Source organism: Halyomorpha halys, unplaced genomic scaffold, assembly GCF_000696795.3.
Source record: "Halyomorpha halys isolate HHAL.00 unplaced genomic scaffold, Hhal_1.1 Scaffold1382.1, whole genome shotgun sequence".
NCBI classification, from domain to species: domain Eukaryota; kingdom Metazoa; phylum Arthropoda; class Insecta; order Hemiptera; family Pentatomidae; genus Halyomorpha; species Halyomorpha halys.
This window is the reverse complement of record NW_027109974.1, coordinates 44,657-69,857: the sequence shown is the minus strand read 5'-3', so window position 1 is coordinate 69,857 and position 25,201 is coordinate 44,657. Positions and strand designations below refer to the sequence as shown.

At 33.4% G+C, this 25,201-nt stretch overlaps 1 protein-coding gene across 6 annotated transcripts in view; it reads left to right on the top strand.

Annotated features, from left to right (window-relative positions):
- pnut (septin 7-like protein pnut) overlaps positions 1-25,201 on the top strand; it is an 89,434-nt gene that overhangs the window by 42,065 nt on the left and 22,168 nt on the right. Inside the window, exon 11 of one of the 6 annotated variants that reach the window (XM_067048119.1) lies at positions 17,619-19,380. The exons of 3 other annotated variants lie outside the window; for them this stretch is intronic. In XM_067048119.1, coding sequence (XP_066904220.1) covers positions 17,619-17,673 — 55 coding nt within the window. In that variant the 3' untranslated portion in view covers positions 17,674-19,380. Of the gene's footprint in view, positions 1-4,747; positions 6,000-17,618; positions 19,381-25,201 lie in introns of those variants that run through there. 2 more of the 6 variants (XM_067048118.1, XM_067048121.1) reach the window with 2 other exon arrangements.

The window sequence follows — 25,201 nt, the reverse complement described above, 5'->3', positions numbered from 1 at the left end:
ACATTATTCTTACTAAAAAATATGTAGATGATCTCCTCCTAGTCTTAAATCCTGATAAAATCCCTGATATCTTAACCGCCTTTAATTCTTACCATCCACGCCTTAATTTTCTGTTGAAATTGAAAATAATAACTCCCTTCCGTTCCTTGACCTCCTCATCATAAGAAACCTAGACAACACCATATTCGATATAAGATTTCTGTACGTCGGGTAGTTGATTTGTTGGGAATGTAAAAGGTCCCTGAGGTGCTGGTTGAATTTGGTTTGTAGTGAGGGAGTGGAGTCACGGGGTGTGGGTGCATATGTAGATCGGTGAGATAAAAGTAAAGCCATTTTTTCATTGTAGTCTGGATGATCCATGATGACTGTCATGTTGCCTTTGTCTGCTCTAGTGATAATGGTGTCGTGATGAGATTTTAAAAATGAACGGGTAAAAGAAATGTCTTAAAAAAATTGAGGAGAAAAATTACAAGTATCGGAATGAGGATGTAGGAGATGATTGGAAATAATGTTGCAAACAGAAGTACGGGATAACTCTTCTTGTCATTAGAATGGCGAATAAGGGGGTCATTATGAATATATTCTAGATCGGTTATAAGTTCTGGGATGGTCTTTAATGAAGAGTTGGGGCTAGAAAAATTTGGACCTACTTATCATTAACATATTCACAAATAGTTAGTTTATTAATAAAGTAATTTTCAAATTTTTATTTTATTTTCATTTTTAATTATTTTTTATTTTTTTTTATATTCATTTTATTTTTTCCGCCCACTTTTTAACAGATTATTTCACTTTTAAACTTTTTCTTACACATTTGTCATATATATAACCATATATACACACGTATAACCATATATATACGTTTCCTCTTTTTAACTGTTGTTAAATACCCATAACACTGTCATCTTCCGGTACTTCGTTATTCGGTAATTCGTTCATTTGTATATATTTTTAACTTTTCCAATAACCATTTGTCGTCACCCTCTCACACGCTTTCTTCCTCTAAATATTTATACTTTTTATTTTTTATTTTTACCCTCTCGTAACGTTTCCTCTTAAAAAACACTTAGTTATTCTTGTAACGGCTTTTTTAATTCAGAGTTTGGCCGTCATTGGCGCAATATCCATTAGGCGTTTGATTTTTAAGCTACCAGGTTCGTTTTATTCTTTTTTTTTTATTCTTTCCCCTTTCTTTATTTTACCACCACTTCTTTTCTCCACTTCTATACATTTTTCTTACCCACGTTATAAGTTTTATTCACTATATTATTATTGGTGTTTTCAAAAATTATTTTTTTATTTTATTTATTTATTTTTTTCTATTCATTTCTTATGGTATACTTTACTTATATTTTGCCTCTTTATCAATTATTATTGTTACATATATTTTCTTCCTCTCAATTTTCTTTTTCTTTCCATATTTCAATTTTTAAATTATTAATAACCAATATGTTCATACTTCTTTGCATTATATAACTTCATTTTCATTTAACTTCATAATTTCATTCATTTAACTTCATTTTTATTTCATTTCCTTAATTATGTTATTTTACCCACTTTTTCAATTACCTATGTATACATTTTATTTCCCACTTCTCTCATCACTTCATTTTATTAATTCTATTTTGTAAAATTATCCATTTTATGTTATTCTGTTTATACTTTCTTTTTTATTTTCTATACTTACTGTAGTTGTTATCTTGTTCTGTTCTTAGCCCTGAAGAAGGCTAGAAACTCTAGCCGAAACGTTGGCACAATAAAATAGGTTAAACCAACTTATTTGTGTTTCTCTTTGACCGCACCCCCAACCATCTTCTCCTCATACGTCATCCACGGTCAACTATCTTTCATAACTTTAATGGTAGATTCCTTACCATGTTTTAAGTGTACAAATAAATGGATGTACATTATCTTTTTAGTTATCATTGAATGATGATGAACCAATTAGCTATGGAATATATACACATACATTAGATTTGAATCAATTATTATTGTTTTCATTAAACTAGATTTATAATGTATTACGTTGTTTTCTGTCACTTATGTATTAGGAAATATTTATGCATTTGGCTTGATGGTTAAGTATAAATGAGATTATTGTTAGAAGTTAATTTGGAGAGACACAAGAGGAAGAGGTTTTAGTAGTTTATTTATCTTAATATATTTTTACTTCAAGTAATACTGTTAGTCTTAATTGAAAGCAGTTGCAATAAAATGCTCTAATCCATGAGAGCAGTTTACTATTTTAGTCAGTTATAGTAAAAAATTTTTTTGGGAAGTGTATACTCTCTTTGATATTCTTAAACTTTTTTACTTGACATTATAAGCAGCTCTCAGTCTAATTCTAGATAAATTCATCTGATCATAAACATCTATATATACTTTTAAAAAACTAATATTAATGCATTCTTCATTTGTATATCAAATTTAACCCTTTTCTTTTTACTTTGATAGTTCTTTCTCCTCTCCTATTTCTAGCTTATTAGTTGGCAACATATAAATTAAAATTTCTTTATGCACTTATTAAAAAAAAATTCTTTATTCTTAGTTTGTTAAAAGGGCAGTCATAAATTAAATCCGATAGATTTTATTAGTAACAATTTTACTTACGTATGGTAGTACTAAAAGCATTTTTATTGAAATTTGTAAAGTAATGAACCACTACTTTAGTTAAAGTAACCCTGACTTTTATTATTAAGGTCCTTCAATGTCAATTTGTTTATGAAAATAAAGTGTTAATTGTTATTGATCTTTCTGATTAACAATGGATTTCTGTCTTAACAAGGAGAGGCTATAGACATAGCGCTATAGACAAGGAGATACCAATTTCAAATAAACATGTTTTGGTGATACTAGGTCAAAAATTGTTAGACATGTGATTGAGGATTTTTGCCAATTTTCCCTAGGAGCTGCAAAAAAATATATTTTATACTTTTAACATATTTTTTTCTGTATTTGATCTTTATGGATTTTAGGGTTTTTATGTATTTATTGATTTGTATCTTGGTGTAGAATTAGAAAAAAAGATTACTAATCATGTCTTATGAATATAATTGTATGAAAAATTACAAAAACCAAAGGCACTTCGAGTAAAATAGCCCAACAAAAATTTATAGAAAAAAAGCAAGTCAAATTTGTTCTAAAAGTCCTTTTAAACCATTAAATACCAATATTCATATAAACCGAAAATGCCGTTAGGCATAAAATCTAAATTTAAAATGTTTTTATATGGCTTAGAACAGTGTTTCCCAAACTGGGTGCCCCAAGCATATGCCAGGGTTGCCGCTTTCTCTAAAAATTACCAAAAAAAATAATAAGATAAAAATTTAAATTGAAAATTATTTATTTACTTGCACTATTTTTTCTTCTTTTCATACAAATTCAACCACTCTAAATATAATTGTGTCTCATATATTTTATAGCTTGTCAAAGGTGCTGCAAAAGTTTTTTATTTTATGAAGGGTGCTATGGAAAAGTTTTAGCCCTACAAGAGTGCCACAGTGAAAAAAGTTTGACTTTTGTTAGGTTAGAAGAGCAGGAATACAGCTTAATAATAATTGTAATAATGTTGGATTTGGATAAAATTGTGAGGAGTTATTAATGTTTTTTGTGAGTTCTAGGGACATCAATAGAAACAACAATATCTTCTAACAGCTTAGTCCAAAAGTTTGTAATTTTTAGTTTCTATGAAAATTGTTTTTTTTAAGGATGTTTAAAACAAATCTGATTTGCTAATACTAGAAAAAAAGATATATCTATAAAAATTATGTATGAAAATATAATATATTTTCAAATTTTTTATACATTTGAACTCATTTAATATGATCAGTAATCTTTTGTTTCTTATTTTACACAAAAAAATAAATAAATTGGTATTTAATATTTCTTAAATCCATACAAAGAGAAGGGAGAAAATGATAAATAAAAAAAATGCTAAAATTGTTCATTGTATTTTAATGTTGTTCTCTGCTCCTTGGGAGCAGTGGCAAGAACATTTGTCTAGCGTATTAGGATCTTATATCCAAAAAAAGTTTCATTGCAATCAGTGTCTGTAAATCCTCCTTGTAAGGTTCCTGTCTTATATTTTCTAACTTGCTTAAAACCTGTAGATCATATTTAGCAATTTATTTTCTAATGACTTATTTATTATTCTCATTATTCTGCTATTTAAGGGAATTGGATTGTTAGTTTTCTTTATGAATAACATTGTTTGTTATACTTCTATTGTTATTCCTGTTTTAGTTAGAAGTGTTTAACACATTTTTCAATCTTTTTTCTACCTATTCATTATTTCTTATTTAACTTCTTAGTTACTTTTCTTGATAATTGCTATTCTATCTCATTATTTTTCTTTGTCAATCTTTCTCTTTTGTATCATTACCTGGTTAACTTAGTGGTTTTAACAGATTTTTAGTTTGTTTTCATACCAAAAATACAATATAATTGTTTATTTGAAGTTTGTAAATTAAACACAACACACACATACACACTTTAATAAAATTTCATTAATTTAAAAGTTTAAATCCATGATTTGAGTTTGTACTCATCAATTATATGGCGCAGATATAACTAAATTAATCCAAATATGCTAAAAGTTTTGATTCATGATTAACCATTTAGCTATACAATATTGTATTTATGAAAACGTAGACACTGATTATTTTTTTTATTTTCTTAGATTAGAATTTCTTAACTGTTTGCATGATTCAAATTTTAAATGGGTTGTGCATGAGTGTGTTGTATTTAGGTGCCCTGTGATAAGGCGTGCGAGTTCAGCAAGTTTAGCTAGGCGGCACTCCTTCCAACACCGTAGTGAATGCAAACAGCAATAAGCTTTATTATTAATTATTATAATTTTGTGTACAATTATGTGCTAATCAAGTGCAACAGTCAAGCTTTACTAGTTTTAATATTTTAAGGTATATACACATTTATACACTCCTCTAAAAACCTTACAGTTTAATTATGGATGCAGGCATAGGTTAGATTTTGATTTTTCAATGAGTAAGACTCAGCTATCCCTCGTTTCAAAGTAGTTACTCTCTTGCAAATATTTGGGCAACGACCTTATCTAGGCAATTTTGTGAGATCTTGTTAAATATGGGGCCTTTTTGGAGTGTGTAACACATTGAGTTCATTAAAGTTGAGCCCTTAGTTCTAAGGAGTGAAAAATCTTGAAAATATATTTTTTTATTACATTTTCATCCTTGTTCAACCATGTCCAGGCATTTAATATTTCCAAACCACAATATTTGGAAATCACCCCTCCCATTTCTCCAGATGGGAATTAAAATTATGCTTAGGATAACGTTCTTATAGCAGAACAACTTTCACTTTAACTTCAAATACCTTCTCTGGTCTATTTTCTATTATTATTATTGAAAACTAAAAATTAAATTACTATTTATAGATAGTTGTCAGTAAGTGAATTTAGGAGATTGTCCAGGATTCATTCAAAAAATCAATGAATAAATAGTTTTAATTGTTAACTAAGAACTAAGGTTTTGACAAATTTTGCTGGTCTTTAATAGGAATAAAAGATATTTATAAAATTTACATTAAAATAAAACAGAAATAGTGAAAAAGTTGAAAATGAATACCAAAAGATATATTAATTGAAAGTTTTAAGGAATGAACATATAAATTAATAATACTGAGGAAGTAGTCATTGATAAAATATAAAATGATGAGTAATGAAATTGATAACAATTAAACAAGCAGATAATTGATCGAATAATATCTATCGCCTTTCCTCACTCCTTCCGTTTAACTGTTTCTTTGCCTCCTTTCAGTACATCTACAGTTATTCTTGGCTAGTAAATTTATTTTATGTCTGGTTTTTATTACTTCCTTTTATATTACCACTTAAATGGCAATGACAAAACATTTTATCAGTTTGTATTACTCCAGTTCATTTAGTTTACCTATTATATTACATATTCTTCATTGCTTCCTTCTAAATTATAAATTTATGGACCCTGTAACACTACATTGCTTATTGCTTTTTATTTATCATCATTAACAATTACTATTCTCATAACAATATGGTTCGATTATTTGTTATAATTTTCATTACTTCTTTACTTTTATCATTCTATACTTTTTAAATTACTATACTTCATCTGTATTAATGATTTATCAGTTCATTACTTATTACTATCTTAGTTAATATGTCTTTTTTGTTTTCGTTTTTAACTTTCTCACTATTTCTGTTTTATTTTTGCCAGTTTTTTACATATATATCGTTTTATACTTTTACCTTATATGAATTTTATCTATATGTTACTTTTACACCATTACATTACCTTCACCTACTCGGTATCTTTTTCTTTAAGCCCTAACAAAAACCTGTAATTTGGGTTGAAATGTTAACTTTTAATAAATAATTGAAACCACTAAAAAAAATAAATAGTTGTTTTCATAATAACCATCTGGACCATCTCCTTAAGAAATAAAATTGTAGTTTGGTACAAAAAAAAAGAAAAAACTTCAAATTTGTTTTATAGTGTAGGTTTTGGTGTTGACAATGTACTGAACTCCTTACTCTTGGAGGCAAGGCTAAGTTTGGCTTTGGCTGATAATTTATTTATTCTGTTTTATCACCTATTGATTTGTAGTCGGGAAAGAGATGCCCTCCATAAAAGTTGTACCCTTTATTGGGGAGGGGATAACCATGCCTTTTGAGCGTGATTACTGATCACATCACTCACCTTGTATAACCGTTGATAAGAAATAGTATTTTGGTAACAAATACTGAACCAAAGACCCTTGAACAAATATATAAACAGTTTATTATAAGCCTTATCCAATAATGTTGTTTACTTTTTATATTGATACCTTTATATAGCTTTACATATTGAATTATTACAGCTTTAATATCTTTATTTATTTTATTTTATTTTTTTTTTAGGAGTGTGTATAATGTATTACCTTATCTAAAAAGTTATATTTTGTTTTAATTTTGTGTTAGTCTTATCCACATTAGTAAAGGTTGTTTGATACTACAAATTATGACTTTGTATTTAACACACTCATATTGAATGTGCTTTTTTACTTTTAGGTGAACTTTAAACCTAATGTATAAGTGAAAAATTTAGGCCTATTAAATATACTAATGTCTTTTTAGAAATTAGTTTTCATTTGTCATCTATTTTTCTAAGCAAAGTTTCATTAACTTCAGGAACAATTGTATGAAAAGCTTTGGCAAGCATGCTTTGCTTTCATTTGTTGTGTGTAATTCTAAACTTTTATTGGGTGTCTACTTTTTTCATATATAATGTATCACTCCAATTTATTTTTAAAGAACTCACATAATTTAAGAACTGATTAAAAAAAATTAAATGTGAGCTTTCTATTTGTTGATTATATGACTTCAGATCATTTTTTATTCTATTTTTGTATGTACCACAGGCTTAAATAACTTAACTTTACTCTAGAGTATTGGCGAAGTCTGTGCGTTCATACACACACACACACACACACATGGCTGTCTTCGGTAGGCCTCCAACTTGCAGATCACAAGACCGAGGCTCTCCTAGTAACTAGCAGGAAGCAGACTGAGTCTATCACTGTTACGGTGGGTAGGCACGAAATTCGTTCCCAGTCTTGCTTAAAGTACCTAGGAGTTATGATCGATGTGTCTCCGCTTTAATGTTCATGCGGTGTATATTAGCGCCAAATCTGCTAAAGTAGCATCCTTTTTGTCACACCTTATGCCAAACGTCGGAGATCCCAAAGAAAGTAGCCGAAGGCTTCAGGAGACAGATGGTTTCAGTTTATCACAGAGTTTGTTTAAGGACAGTTAGCGCTTTTCGAACTGTTTCCTACGAAGCGGTGTGCGTGATAGCCCGAATGCCACCTGTGGAACTCCTTGTTGAAGAAAGAAGCAGGTACTATGGACGACGCTTGCACTTTTCCAGAGAAGAGTGAAAAATAACCATTGACCAGTCCCAGCAGCATTGGGCGGCTGCAGATTCCGGGAGTGGACTCACAGGTTAATACCTGATGTGGGCAAGTGGTATGGTCGCCAGCATGGTGAGGTGGATTTTTATGTAACCGAATTTTTGACCGGACATGGTCGTTTTAGAGTCTACCAATACCGATTCAAACTGGAAACACCGCAGAATGCCCTGGATGTCAGACTGTCAAGGAAACAGTGGAGCAAGTGTTTTTTGCTTGTATTTGGTTTTCTCAGGAGAGAAGCGAATTACAGAGAGTGTGTGGAGGATGCATCACACCAGAAAACTTGGTGAGATATATTCTACGCTCAGACCAGCATTGGAATGCAGTAAAGAGATTCACCACAGTCGTCCTCAAGAGATTGAGAGAGGGCTTGAAGACCTAACAAGCATGGAAACGTGAAAATCATGCGAAGAAAGCGAGGCGGCACTCAGCCATTTCGATTGTGAAGCTGCACAAGATCTCCTTTACCAAACAGTACGGGAACAGCACATCGACATTGCTATACTCTGTGAACAGTATAAAAATCTAGATGGAAACTCGTGGGTATCCGATGCTAGTGGTAAAGCTGCTATTTGGGCCTGTAATTCCCAAGCTATTCAGGAAGTGAATACTATATCGTACTCCAGCTTTCTATGGGTGAATATCAACGATGTATACTTCTTTAGTAGTTACGCTTATCCCAGTATCAAAGACTTTTAGAATTTGTTAGATCGCATTGTCTTTGAGGCTAGTTGCCATAATCCAGCTATCATAGCTGGTGATTTCAATGCATGTGCAACAGAATGGGGAAGTAGAATAACAAATCGACGGGGTGAAGTTCTGGAAGCTTACGCACAACTAAGTGATATGATCCTTATGAACACCGGAACAAACCTGACTTTCACTAGAGCAGGAAGATCATCTATCATCAATTTGACGTTTGTGAGTGCTCGTCTGCATCGGATCACAACTTGGAAGGTTTGTGGATTTTATACAAACAGTGATCACCAGGCTATATTGATTACACTGGATACGCCGTAAATAATGTAACGTACAAGAAAGAAGAGTTCTCGATGGAGAACCAATGTCTAGAACACGAAGACTTTCGATGGCGCTTCATTCACTTTATGCTGGAGGATGAGTGTGAATTGAAAGGTTCAGCAGAGGAAAATGCGCGTATACTGACCTCTTTTATATCTGGGGCTTGTGATGCAGCTATGACCCGTTCAAAGCCTGGCAAACATCATTCCTCAGTGTACTGGTAGATGGATACTATTGACGATTTTTGCCGGTGTTGCAACCAAGCAAGAAGACGTTACCAGCGAGCGAGATGTCTACCGAAGTTTTCTATGCTGCAAGAAGAGTTCAAGAGAGCTAGAAGGAGCCTCCGACTAGCCATTAAAGAATGCAAATGACGGTGCTGGAGAGAACTCTGTGATAAGGTGGATGCAGAACCATGGGGAAGACCTTACAAAATAGCTCTTAAGAAACTTTGTAATGGCACGATGCAGCTCCCCACGAGATCAAATGTTGTAGACAGTATTGTCAGAACACTATTCCCTGAACAGGCGAATAGTATTGAATGTATTGACAATATATAAATAACGGACTTTCCACAAATTACACAGGAAGAGATAGAGGACATTGCCTCAGACCTAAAACATGGCAAGGCTCCAGGATTGGACGGAATTCCCAATGTAGCTCTGAAGGTGGCTCTAAGGAATCGGCCGGATCTTTTTATCAGAAGACTGGAAGACCTGTCAACCTATCATCCAATTTGCTTATTGGATACTATGGCTAAGGCATTAGAAAAAATCCTTTCCCTCAGGCTACAAGAGTTCACGGAGGGAGTTAATGGCCTCTCGCTGGCTCAATTCGGATTTCGTAAAGAGCGATCCACGATAGATGCTGTTGGATTGGTAGTCGAGATGGCCCGCACAGCAATTGCAGTAGCAAGGTGGAGGAGGGGTGCTAAGTGTTATGCAGCAATCATCACTCTAGACGTTAAGAGTGCTTTTAACACTGCAAGATGGACCTGTATAATAGATGCCCTACGGACTATGGTGGTACCAGCCTATCTTATGAGAGTTCTTATAAACTACTTTAAAGATAGAGTTCTGTATTACTTTTCAGACATTGGCCAAAGAAGATATAAGGTGACTGGTGGTGTCCCACAGGGTTCGGTATTAGGACCTCTTCTGTGGAACGTCATGTACGACGCAATCTTCAAATTGACATTGCTGGAGGGTGCCACAGTTGTGGGATTCGCAGATGATGTTGCAGTTGTAGTGGCGGCGAAGTACTTGGAAGAAGTTGTTACCCTCATCGCAAACTATACTATTTCTACGGTCCGAGGTTCTCCTAGTAACTAGCAGAATGCAGACTGAGTCTATCACTGTCACGGTTGGTAGGCACGAAATAGATTCCCAGTCTTGCTTAAAGTACCTAGGAGTTATGATCGATGCACGTCTCCACTTAAATGTTCACACGGAGTATATCAACGCCAAATCTGCTAAAGTATCATCCGTTTTGTCACGCCATATGCCAAATGTCGGAGGTTCCAACGAATGTAGCCGAAGGCTTCTGGCTACTGTTGTTCCCTCCATTATGTTATATGCAGCCCCGATTTGGAAAGAAGCGATGGTTACCAAATCATACAGGAGACAGATGGTTTCAGTTTATCGCAGAGTTTCTTTAAGGACAGTTAGTGCTTTTCAACGGCGGTCATTTCACTTCCGGTTCTCCAGGCTAGGAAGATTATGGCTCAAGGAAAGGTCCGGGTAGGACTGGTGGTTAGCCTTTTTTTTTTTTTAGGCCCGTACCTATCCGTGAGGGAGTTTTACCCGCTAAAACCACTCGCCCTACACCTATTCATTAATTTCCACGGGACCGCTGCTAGGCATTACTTCATGGAGGGAAATGGCTGAGTGCAGCCTCACTTCCTTCGCATGGTTTTCATGTTTCCATGCTTGTTAGGTCTTCAAGCCCTCTCTCAATCTCTTGAGGATGACTGTGGTGAATCTCTTTACTGCATTCCAATGCTGGTCTGAGCGTAGAATATAGGTCACCAAGTTTTCTGGTGTGATGCATCCTCCACACACTCTCTGTAATTCGCTTCTCTCCTGAGAAAACCAAATACAAGCAAAAAACACTTGCTCCACTGTTTCCTCGACAGTCTGACATCCAGGGCATTCTGCGGTGTTTCCAGTTTGAATCGGTATTGGTAGACTCTAAAACGACCATGTCCGGTCAAAAATTCGGTTACATAAAAATCCACCTCACCATGCTGGCGGCCTTACCACGTGCCCACATTGGGTATTAACCTGCGAGTCCACCTTCCAGAATCTGTAGCTTCCCAATGCTGCTGCCACTGGTCGATGGTTATTTTTTGCTCTTCTCTCGAAATGTGTAAGGGTTGTCCATAGTGCCTGCTTCTTTCTTCAACAAGGAGTTCCACAGGCAGCATTCGAGCTGTCTTGCACACCTCCTTGTAGGAAACAGTTCGAAAAACACTAACTGTCCTTAAAGATACTCTGCGATAAACTGAAACCATCTGTCTCCTGTATGATTTGGTAACTATCGCTTCTTTCTAAATCAGGGCGGCATATAACATAATGGAGGGAACAACAGTAGCAAGAAGCCTTCGACTACTTTCTTTGGGACCTCCAACGTTTGGCATAAGGCGTGACAAAAAGGATGCTACTTTAGCAGATTTGGCACTGATATACTTCATGTCAACATTAAAGTGGAGACGTGCATTGATCATAACTCCTAGGTACTTTAAGCAAGACTGGGAATGAATTTCGTGCTGACAGTGATAGACTCAGTCTGCTTTCTGCAGGTTGTAGCCCTACCGAAGACAGCCAACCTCAGACCGTAGAAATAGCTTGGTTTGTGATGAGGGTAACTTCTTCCAAGTACTTCGCCGCCACTACAACTGCAACGTCATCTGCGAATCCCACAACTGTGGCTCCCTCCGGCATTGTCAATTTGATGATTCCGTCATACGTGACATTCCACAGAAGAGGTCCTAATACCGAGCCCTGTGGGACACCACCAATCACCTTGTATTTCCTTTGGCCAATGTCTGAAAAATAAATCTAAACTTTATCTCTGAAGTAGTCGGTGAGAACTGAGAGAGAGAGGTAGGCTGGCACTGTCATAGTCCGTAGGGCATCTATTATACAGGTCCATCTTGCAGTGTGAAAAGCATTCTTAACGTCTAGAGTGATGATTGCTGCCTAACACTTAGCACCCCTCCTCCACTTTGCTCCTGCAATTGCCATGCGGGGCATCTTGACTACCAATCCAACAGCATCTATTGTGGATCGTTCTTTACGAAATCTGTATTGAGCTCGCAAGAGGCCATTAACTCCCTCCGTGAACTCTTGTAGACTGAGGGAAAGGGATCTTCTCGAATGCCTTACCCATGGTATCCAATAAGCAAATTGGACGATAGGTTGGCAGGTCTTCTAGTCTTCCCTTACTCTTTGGAATGAGTACGAGGCTCTGTCTCTTCCAAGGTTTCGGAATTGAGCCTTCACGAATGCACGAATTGAAGAGATCGGTGAAAAGATTTGGCCATTTCCTGAAAGCCACCTTCAGAGCTGCATTAGGAATTCTTTCCAATCCTGGTGCCTTGCCATGTTTTAAGTCTGAGGCAATGTCCTCTATCTCTTCCTGTGTAATTTGTGGAAAATTCCATGTATATATATATATATATTGTCTATACTTTCAGTAGTATTCGTCTGTTATTCGGAATAGTGATCTGACAATACTGTCTACAACATTCAGTCTCGTGGGGAGCTGCCTCGTGCCGTTACATAGTTTCTTGAGTGCTATTTTGTAAGGTCTAACCCATGGGTCTGCATCCACCTCATCGCAGATTTCTCTCCAGCACTGTTGTTTGCTTTCTTTAATGGCTTGTCAAAGGTTCCTTCTAGCTGTCTTGAACTCTTCTTGCAGCACTGTTTGTGTGTGTGTGTGTGCGTCCGCCTGCACGTGTGCGAGCGTTCTTGCGTGCGTGTGTTTATGTGCATGCGTGAATGCACATATTCACTCATACAGAGTAAATTTAGTTGTTAATAATGATTTGGGAGATGACTTTATTTCGACATATCTTTAGTTAAAACTTGCACAGACTTTGTACACTCTGGTAGCTACTAATGTCCCATTATTGATATATAAAACTCTTAAATACCTTAACCCCTTCTTTTACATCAGATTCAGAACTCATACAATTAACTTTAGTTTTCTTTTTCCTAATAGCATTATGTTAATAATTTTGATTTTAAGGTACATTATGTGTTATTGATGAATCAATATTGATGTGTAAATATTTTCAACTTAATTTATGGTAATTTTTTCTATGAATTTTTATATACTTTATCTAGGCAATTTTCAAATCATTTATGACCTTTGTGTCTTCTATGTTAAACTTTCTCTCATTAGTCCAAGAGGTGATAGCATAGTCCAGCAGTGATAGTTTATTTTTTTTTCTAAACTTAATAATTGATAAAAAATGGTAGAAACAAATGGTGTATGTTTTAGAAAAAATCTTTATGTAGCAACATGGTAAAAAAAAAATTGTTAATCAATAGAAGTGTTGTTTTTTCATTTGTTATTTAAAAAACAAAAATTAGTACTTCTTCCCCTTCCTTGATCTTCCCTCAAATGGTGATGTCCAGGAGTAAAACTGTAAACTGAATGGTCTTTTTGAGATCCTCCTGGCCTATGTAGAGCTTGGTCGACAAGTCGGTAGGGTTTGGCCAGATCCACTTCCTGATGTTCCAGAGCAAATCTGTAGGATGTGCTCTGCAGTTTGGTCTCCGGTTCTACATCCACTTTCCCCAATGCCAAACTTTGTATAGAGGTGTGCCCTCATCCTGTTTTGGCCCGTTCTGAAACTGAAGAGCACAACTTACCCATTAGTGCTCATTTTGTAGTAGGCATCTTCTGGGTCGTGATTTGGGTCTAGATCCTACCATTTTGCATGTATAGCAGCCCTGTTTATTGATATCGCCTCCAGGAGGGTCTGAGTAGAGTTTGGTTTTGGGAATGCTGCTCCTTCCTTTGCAAGCTGATGTGCTACATTGTTTCCATAGAGACCGCAGTGCCCTGGTATCCATTCCAGTACCACTTCACTATACTGCAGTTGCAGTTTTTCAACTTTTCCTGCAAGTACATGATGACCTAGTTTCCATTTTGACTTCAGGGCATGTAGTACTGATGCAGCATTTAACAAAAAGACTATTTTGGTGTCAGCATTTCTATCGAGCTGCTCAGTATTTTTCTGCCCTCCGAGATTGCCTCTTGCTCAACTTTGAAATTCGTGCATCTTAAGCCAGTTGGAATGGTTCTGTGTAGGGTGTTTCGGCTCGGAAATTCTATATGCACCCTTTCTCCACCATTTGCAGTAGCACCTGCAGCTGATCCATCAGTGTATACCCCGGGTCCGTGAGGTGGAAGGGTATTTTTTGTTGAGTATCTTCAGTGAGGGGATCTCATTAGCTGAGGCTTGAGAGGCTCCTTTCTCTTGATTCTTGGAACTGTGAGTCCCCCAGCTGCTTATTCTATATTTGATTACTGGTCGGACGTTTCCAGTGTAAAGAGATTTGAGAGTCTGGTGGTCCAATCCCCAATCGGAATCTGCTATCTTCTTCATAAGGGCTGTTCTCTTACTTGTCTTGACAATGCTTTTTTCTATTTGTTTTTCCCATGTGAGTCGCTGGTCTAGAACTATTCCTAGGTAGGCTAGACTGTCTTCTTTGCTGATGTTATTGAGGTTTATCTTCCGGTTTAAGTCCATTGGAGTGTTTGGAGAGAGACTGCAGTATTAACTAGTTTCGGCTCGCAAATTCTATATGTTCCCCTGCTGCACCATTCGCAGTAGCACCTGCAGCTGATCCATCAGTGTATACCCTGGGTCCATGAGGTAGAAGGGTATTGTTTGTTGAGCATCTTCAATGAGAGGGATCTCATTAGTTTAGGCTTGAGAGGCTCCTTTTGCTTGATTCCTGGAACTGTGAGATGTATTTGGGGTTGAGGAAGGGAATTCCATGGAGGCGAATCATTAACTATTTTGAAACATTTATTTTACTGAGAGATGAGATTGTGTTCTGAAATTAGACTATTTATTTTGTGAAGTGGGCTGGTACGTTTGAGTTTGTTTGCATTTTTTCCCTTAGTCCTGTTTTGTAACGAATGACTTAAAATGCTTCTAGCTTTTGTTTGCAGATTTAAGAGCTTTGCATCTCTTCTGTTTTCCATGGATAGCATTTCAGTGATTGTCTCCATTTTGTTAATGGGAATGGATTTAATTGCTTCAGTTATTATCCTGAGTCCCTGGTTCTGTGCTTTGTATCACTATGTTTTCTATGGTTCTCTGTCTGCTTCGTTTGGTGCCTGAGCTAACCTGACCTTTTCTGTTTCTCAAATAGTTATTTAGCCAGGTGAGAGCTCTGCCATCTATCCCCATCTTGGCAATTTTAACCATCAGCCCATTCTTCCATACCTTGTCAAAGGCTTTTTCAAAGTCCACTCAAACCGCAACTGTATGTTCCTTTCTTTGAAAGCTGTCCTCAATCTCTTGAGTGATGAAGACAACCTGGTCTTCAGTGGATCTGTATTTTCTGAATGCTTGTTCTTTTTGGAGTTTTTTCTGCTCTTGGGTCCAAATCAGTCTGTTGTTAACTATCCACTCCATAAGCTTTCCTGTGCAACTCAGTAATGTTATTGGGCAGTATCTATTTGGATCCCCTGGAGGCTTTCCTTCCTTGGAATATTCCTTTCTTTCTCTGCTTGGAAAAGGTCCAAAATGGTTATAGAGCAATATTTCAAAAACCTATCTTTTTACAAACAGTTGCTCAGAAGCCCTATTGGTATGAAACATATGTGAGGTTCAATTTAATACCAATTCAACAATATTCAGAATTTACCAAGTGAGAAAATATCAGCCATGACTGAAAAGATACATGGGGTGATATATATTGGTGTATTAGTCTTTAAAATATATTTTAAATTTCTACAACAGTCGATCCCTAGTCACAATAGTAGTTATCTCATGAAGATACATAGATTTAAAATAGCATTAGTAGTAAAATTAGTTTAATTAATTTTTTTTTTACTAAATTATTTATCTAATTTAAATCAAAATATTTCAAAGTTAAATAGTTTTTATTTTTATTTTTATCTGTTATCCCTATTTTTTAATTTGGAAAGTAGATGTAATCTGATTGTAATATGTTTATAGACACTTTTTTTAATGACAAGAAGACAATTCAAGTATTGCAGCATTTTTTCTTTTTTTTTTTCCTTCATGATTATCTTTTTGAAATTTTCTGAAACACATTTATATGTAATAAAGTGATTTTCTTAAATCTATTTTTTATTAAAATCAAAGTATTTTATTTCTATTATAATAGCCTAATTTATGTACAGCAAATATAAACATAATGTTTCACTGACACTAGAATTAATCAAGTAGTGTTTTACTTTTTAATTGTTAAAATTTCATAAATAGATACATTTTTTTTTTATAAATTTAATGTATATTTTAAATCTGTATGATTACTTATTGGCTAAACTATTGAACATTAAAATATAGGAATGTAATTATTTTATTTTTATACTTTCACTACTTGATTCTTTCTATGGTATACCTAAATATAATGTAGCTTCTGTTTGCATATTTAGTTGTGGTTCTATTTGTTGTGTCTATTATCGTAATCTGTAAATAGATGGTGGAGGTAATTTTTATTAGTTTATTAGAGATGAGTTGTTAGTTGAATGTTAAGCTTTATAGAAAATTAGTTGAGAAGCTGCAAAAAAAAAAAAAAATTTTTTTTCTTTGTCACATTGATTCAACACCTTGTCTGACCAGATCCTTGGTGTCCCTGCTGTGTATATTAGTTTTATCATTTCAGAGGGCGTCTACTAGGTGGGAATTTCGTATGGTCTGGAAATAAGTCAGGAATTCACTGTTAATGACAGTAAAAATTATCAGTTTTCAATTTTTTTTTTTAATTTGAAGAATATGTGTAGCATTAAGTAAGAGCTTTGGTGTCAATTACAATTCCTTGAAATGTAATAACTGAAAACAGTCCTATATCTTAATAGTAAGAACGATTATGAAGAAAATTTGATGGCTTTTACTACTGCTCTTCGACCCACAAGTAATTTCTATACATATTTTTACATCATATAGCTACTGGAATCACACAATCACTCCCCTTTGTTTACATTAGGTAAAGTAGTTGTGCTCCTTTCATGAAACTTGATGTTAACGATTTCTGGTAAGTATAATAATTTGCTATATGTTGAATTAGTTACCTAGTAATATATAAAAAAAAATATGGTATATCAGACAGTGGGTTTGCTGGGGCGGGTATAAAAAAACTTTAGGGATCCCTTTGACCTTACTTAATATAGTACAGTCAAGTGATTGTGATCATTAGTGGCATGTGTATTTTTTTTTCCAATGTGCTAAACACAAAACTGATGCCCAAAAAAAAAATTCTCAGCAAATATGAGAAATCATTTAAAAACCTCTAAAAATAAATTTTTTTCTTGGTTTAAAACTTGCAAAGTAAACATTTTTATTCAAAAAGTAATCCAATATTAAAATAAAGAAGAGAAAATTACCTACATTCCATGTTCTTACTATTTTCTTTTTATAGTGAGTGGTTTTCGTGCAACAGTCCAGTCAGATGGAGCATTAAAAAAAGGGCTTGAAGTGGAAAGTCTAGTGCTACTTTTTTTATAGTGACTTAAGGGTGATAACCATGAGTCCAGCAAAAAACTTTTTTGTCTTATTACTTCTAGAGTAAGCTTTTTACACAAAACATAATCCAATATTTAACCAAAAAGAATCAGATTACCCACAATGCATGGATATGCATTGCATTCCTCTTATCATTTTTTTGTTCATTACGTGATTGTGTACTATAACGTAATAGTCCAATGGTGTTAAAAAAATCAAAAAACACTAAAAAAATCATCTTTTTTTTTTTTTATGGCTTCTTAATTTCAAGGTAAAAATTTTACACAAAAGGTTATCTCATATAATAAAGATGAGAAACTGGCCGACAATTTATGTTCTTATAATTTTTTTTCTAAGTGTGTAGTTTTTCATATTAGTCCAGCAATTAAATTCAAAAAGAGATTGAAGTGAAAAGTTCTGGTATAATTGTTTAGTGGCTTACTTCATGTTTTTAGGGTGCTGAACACAAGCTCAAGTTCCTAATAAAATGATGATTTTATAGAAAGTATTTAGATAATTGATTGGTGAATAATGAGATAATTTTCATTATAACTTCTAATATACAGGGTATCCCACTATATTTATTCACTCTCCCCCAACTTCCTGAAAATTTGAAATTTTAATTTGATTTTAGCTTGGTTATAATTGTGGCATGTGGTATCTTTTGGTGTACTTATTTTCTAACCTTTTCCAGTTTTTCTCCATTGCATCTTTCTTACCTAACATCCTTTTTCCAAAGGTATAGGGTAAGTTTTTTACGGGTTCTGATTGTAAATCAGATTTTATGGTGAGATCATATTATACACTTTTTTGATCCAACATATCCTGACAGTGTAAATCGCAAAAAAAAAAAAAATAATAACAATTTTTAACCGTTTTTGATGATTTGCATACAAATGGTGTAAAAATACAAATGAATCTAGAGATCAAAATTGTTTTAGAATTAAATTACCCATAAAAATCCATCATCACAATTTAGGCATTTATTTATTGAGATATCTTCAACTTGACAGTCATTTTAGTCTCCTCGGCTAGTGGAGAAACTCTGGTTATGATGATAGATTATTAAAGTAAATTAAATTCTAAAACTATTTTGTTGTTCAGATTTGTGTGGTTTTCCGCACCATTTGCATGCTAATCAACTAAAGTGATATCAAATTGTTTTGGTTTTTACCTTTTTATGTCTTTAGAACACGTCAAATGCCTGATGTGAACTAGTCTTAAAATTTTATTTATTATCATAATCCATAAAAAAAAAGTACTCCATTATTTCATTTGGAATTATGGAGTTACTTGTACTGGAGAAGAACTAGAGGTCAGAAATTAAAAGATGAAACACACGTGCCATTGTGTTCTGGTGTTCCCAGTTCTGGGAGACTGGAATAACCACTCATTACTGATGGGAGATGTTAATGCGCACTCATGGATTTGGGTTATAAAACGAATAATCAGGCTGGTGATGTAGTTGAAAATTTCTATTCAGGACAATGTGATTTTATAGATAATATGCAGAAGCAACCAACTTTTCTTTCCTATAAAGGTGACCTGACCCATCCTGACATTATCCTATGCCATCCATCACTCAGGAAAGATACGAACATTATGATAAAGGATGACGTTCTGAGCCAAAAATTAGACCAAAGTGCCCAAACTCTAACAAAAATAATAATGAAATGTGCCCTTCGAAATATTCCTTGTAGTCAAGTTCGAAAATTTAAACCTTTTTGGAATATCAAGGTGCAAAAGTTAAGGAAGGAAAAAGATGAATCTTATTGCCCTGCAGAGTAAACAGGACTAAGGTCAGATATGGTGGCGCTGAGAAAGATAAGCATCCCTGTAAGACGTGTTATTATCTGTTTCAAAAGGGAAACATATAATAATTTTCTGAAGGAGACGGACTTCTGGAAGGATGGAAAGAATGCTGACGCTTTTATTTCGAGGAGAAATGGAGAGAAAATTACAGAAAATGAGCCTATTAAAATAGGAAATGAGTTAGTTACTACCAAGAAGGATATAGCCGAAGTTTTTTGCAAAACCAGTAATGTTACTCTCCCAGAAAAGATTAAAAAACAAGACTTATTAGAGGACCCGGGTTGCTTAAATTTAGATAATAGCATGCTTTACTGTTCACCCTTATCAAGATTGGAACTGAATGTTGCTGTGAGCTAGCTTAAAATGGGGAAGAGTGCTGGTCAAGATGGTCTATTGCCTGAATTCTCGAAAAACTTGGGAGAAGTTAATTAAGAAGCTAAAGATAGATATCCTATTAAAATTTATAAATATCGTAATATATTGCACGTATGCAAAAGCCATTTCCCAGTTTAAGGGAAGAAAGCAGAGGTACTATCAAGCACAATCTGTAAACTAGTTGAACAAAGGGTTATAGTGCGTCTACGAGAATATCTTGAGCCAAAAAAACTTTCAGACCGACAGGTGGGTTTCAGGAAGACAAGAAATACAGTTGAGCAGGTCATCAGATTCTCTCTGGAGGTGAAAGATGGCTTCCAAAGAAGCCAACATATCCTTGCTGTGTTTATTGACTTCCAAGCTGCTTTTGATTGTGTATGGAGGAAAATGGTTATTACTTAGTTGAAATGTATGGGTGTAGGTGGCAATCTCTTCTCATGGATTCGATCTTTCCTGGGAACAAGTTCTCATATGGGTGGTTTGGAAGAAACTCTAAATAAAGTTATGAACATGCTACAGGACTAGATTAATAAAAATGGAATGACGGTTAACCCACAAAAAACCGTGTTTCAAGTATTTAGCCTTAGCACAAAAAAACATGAGATTCATCTACACTTTATAGGCGAAGAACTAACTAGGACTGATGAAGCATGCTGATAGGGATCACACTGGACTCTTAGCTAGTTACTAACCAGTAATTAGCTAATACAAATCCATAAAAAAACTCAGAAAGGGCAATGAAAATTGAAGCTGATGAAAACTAAATGGGGAGCGTCCGAGTATATACTTAGTACAGCCTACAAATCATACGTACAGCCTAATCTGGAGTATGGAGCTGAACTTTTAATAACCTCCTCCAATGCAGCATTAGGAAAGTTAGACACAGTTCAAAATCAAGCCTTACGCATAATGCCTGGCAGAGTGAAATTGATTCACATCACAGCTATGTAACTCAAAGCAGATCTCAAGCCGCTACAGGATAGGAGAGAAAAATCTGCTCTGTGTCTAAATGAAAAGCTTATGCGACGAGGGGATCACTGGTTGGCATACCGTAAAGCGAATGAATAACTGAAGTCCCATCGCACGCAAAAGCTGAGGAAAAGCTTCAACAGATAGACACACCAACTGAGGAAAGGCAGAATATGAGCATCTACGTGCCAAAGCACGATTCCATCGTGTCATTTCCCGTTGGTCCTGAATGTGACAATTATGATGGTGAAATGCAGGCTATTTGCTTTGTGATAAAAGCCACTATTGAAAGCAATGACAACACTGTAATCTTCAGTGACTCACAAGCTATATTACTAAAATTATCAACACCCGGTATCACAGAGTCACCTACTGAAGAAAAGTGCAGAAACATGGCTGCTATTATGAAGAAAAGAGGAAGGATTATAGCTCTGCAGTGGATACCAGGCCATGTTGGTATATATGTCAATGAACAAGCTGACAAGTTGGCTAAGCTTGGTTGTGCGGAGAACCACCCTGTTTGACCTCTTTCCTACAGAACAGTGAAATCAATTAAAAGTTCTTATCGTAAGGACAGGACAAGTGCTAGGCACAAAGTTCTAGTGGAAAGAAAGAAGTGGGAGAGCCTACTGCATAATGATAAGTGAATCCCCGGCAATCTTAGCAGAGCTGAGAGAGTGTCTTGTTTTCGCCTAGTAACAGGACATGACCTGCTCCAAAAACACCTCCATCAAATAGCCATTGTAGATTCACCGAAATGTCCTCTATGCAATATGGGTGACATGGATAGAAACCATCTTTTGACATTAATTGATCTGGAAGATATTCAGCTGGATGCAGACCAACTAAGGGGAAAAGTAAACTTGTATTGGGCTGCGAGAGGAAAAATAACTTAATAGTCTACTTCCTGTGGTGTAAGAAAAAAAAAAGTGCCATTGTTATGACCCAATGAAAATTAAATCAAAATTCAATACGTTTTACTTGTATAGTGGAATATCTTTTATAGTAAGAAAATGAATATGAATCAAAATGATGTTTTAAGAAATCTTGTTATCCCAGTTGGCACTTTATTGATGTTATTTTCTTAAACACGAAACAAATATTTTATTTAGCATTATTACTTTTTTGTAAGATATATACTATATTTAAAAATGTTTTTATTATTTTTTAAGACTTAAGCATATAATATTTCAGCTGATGAAGCTTGCTGCTAGCATTTGTGATAGTCAATCTATTAATAAACGTTTTTGAATATTGTGACAATATTTAAATTTCACATTTTTTTTTTTTTTACTTACATAATTGGAGAAGGATAGAGAATTTTATTTAATGCTGGAAAAGTCAGGTCATTCGATTTACAGACCATTGTAGACACCCTGTATATGTAAAGTAAAAAAAAAAGTGGCAGATATCAGATGACAGGAATCAGGACACCATTTTAATGCAAATTTAATTTTTTGAGTAGTATAAATACATTTGAAAAGAATAAATTAGGTTTTATTTCGATGATGATGTGCTCAAACTATGATCTTCTTTAGGATTTACAGCTAATTTTTTTTTTTATCATGAACTGTTGTTAATATAACACTGTTAAACTATTAACAAAACTTATTAAGCTTAGTGAATTTTTTTTCATAAGAAATTAGTTTTCTTTTATTGTTTTCTTCTGGGGGACTCCAAATAGTTTCTCCTGTGTAATAAATATTTTTAGTTATTTGAGCCATATACATTCTACAGGTATTTATATATGAGTTGTATATTAACTTTTTCTATTTTATCACACAAGTTATTAAAAAATCCAAGTCTTTGTGAGGATGTGGTCTATCATAAGTAATTTAAGACCTAACTTTTTTTTCCATGGCTCTTTCCTTTACTCTATAACTTCTGTATCCATAGTACCTGATATTTTGTTTTTTTATTAATGCCTTTTAATGTACAGTGTATTTTCTGACTTGTATTTAATTTCCATTTCTTGTCAAATAAATGATTAGGTATTATAATTTCACAAATTGATCAATATCCTATTTTGTCTTAGATTATCAATTTTTTTCTTGAGTGGAGTTAACTTTTTCGTATTCAAATTTTGCTGTATCCTTCAAAGCAGGTCTAAACTAGCCGCAGTGTAATAACATCTAGGAATTTAGTGTCATTTGGCTTTCTGAATTTGTTTATTTCACTTTTTACAAGATCTTTTTTTTTTTTTTTTTAAACATTGGAAGTGATAGGAAGTTGTTTAATTATTGGTATACTAAGATTGTCTTTTAGTATGCCAGCCAATGTAACAAAAAAAAAAAATGAGTTTGGGATTTTTGTATTTGAAGCCGAGGTTGTGACCAAACCGTGTGCCTTATCTATAGGGCTAGAATTAAGTGAAAAAATTCAGTTCTGAAGAGAAACTAGAATTTGTGCCAAAAATTCACCACTTCTTTTCTTTATTGAATTTATATTTGTTACTGAAATTATAAGACCAACCTTTCTAAAATATTCCCTTTTAAAAAAAGGAATTTTGCTAAAAATAAAAACATAACATCCAAACATAAGATAAGTAATTAAATAGAAAAGCTCTTCAATTTATTGTGCAGTTTGTTCTGGCATAATTTGCCTTCAATTCTATTATATTTATCTATGTTACTTATTGAAGGTTAGTAAGTACTTAGTAGAAATTTTTTTGATTTGGTTGCGTAATTATTGAAATTATTGCCTTTTCAAAATATTTATTTTTTTTTATTAATTTTTAAATTAATAATATTGTGATGAATTTGAAATTAGATGAAAAAAAAATATATATTTTTGAAATATAATTAATTTTGGTCTTTCATTATTTGTCTTTTTTTGAATTTTCTATATTTTGTTATGTATTTGTATAAAGTATGCTGAGTTTATGGTTCGATTTAATAATGCTAAGAAACTTCAAAATAGAAAATTCATGGCTGTGAAAGCTGGTTTATTATTATTGTTATCTTATATCTGAGGCTAGTATATAGAGTAAATTTAAGTCTTACATATTTGTTACCTAGAATCATTAATTATAGACTGAATATTTACTTCTTAAAGGTTATTTGATTATTATTGATTTACTTAATTGTTATAACTGTATTGAATACTTTTAAGCTCTTATTACTTCTGGTTTTAGTTCTTTTTTAAAAATATTTTATGAAATAAACATTTTTTAAATGTCTATATTTACTTCTCTCAACCATTTACTATTCATGGTACAATAAAATACATTGTTCTGTAATATGACGTATTATATCACAACATTATACTTGTTCCAATTTAAATATTTGTCCATAGTTTATAGATTTATATCCAGAAAAAAATTAATTTGTAGGAAAAAATAAACAATTACATTGTTAAATCAATGATACGGTTATCAGTAGCATTTAACTTAGCCTTAAAGTATTTTCATTGTTAGTATATTGAATAAATGTCTATTTTTGGACTTGTTTTAAGTTAATATTTTAAATATACCATATATTAAAAAAATTTATGGTTTTTTTTCAAAACTTTGAAAGAATCCTTTTATTATTCAATTTTTATAATTAAATTATTAATTTTATAAATTAAAAAATGTCAATTCATGCAGTTTCAAATTGCATCTATTACTTTACATACACATACATGTAAAAGTAACCGATATATATATTTTCAGAAGTACAACTTAATTTATTTGATGATGAAAATGAATGCCTTCATTTCAGTTTTTGCTGAGGACAAAAACCGAGATAACCAAATATAGAGAAAAAATAAATTAATAAGTAAATATACCAAACAAACAAAGATACAGCTAATATTTATAACTGTAAACTACAAATATATAACAGTTAACAATAAATTAAGGAGATAGCAGATGATACTAAAATAACAGAATATAATTGCACTAAGTTAAGAATTAAAAAATAACAAATATTAGAAAAATTAAAAATCAGACAGTGCTTTATGTAAATAATGTAATGAAATGTGTGAAAGAAAAGATATTGATGATACATTGGGAAAGATAAGAAATATTGAAATATTAGAAAAATAGAGAAAGAAATACTTTGTCCATTCATGCTGCTCAAATACATCGGGTTGCTACATTACACAGCATACTTATCAATCCGTGATCGGACATATATAAATTACATATTTTTACATGGTATAATAAAATAGAAAGAAAACATTTTTTTTTTCCACACAGATTTCTTTTACAATTACAAATTTCAGTATACACACCAAGTACAAAGATTTCAATTTATTCCTTTTTTTCTTTCCCCCTCTTGTCCATTGCAAGATCAAACAATGCTTTAAGTAAGTAATGAAAAAAATTGAGCAAAAGAAAGCTTGTGTGTGTGTGTATATATA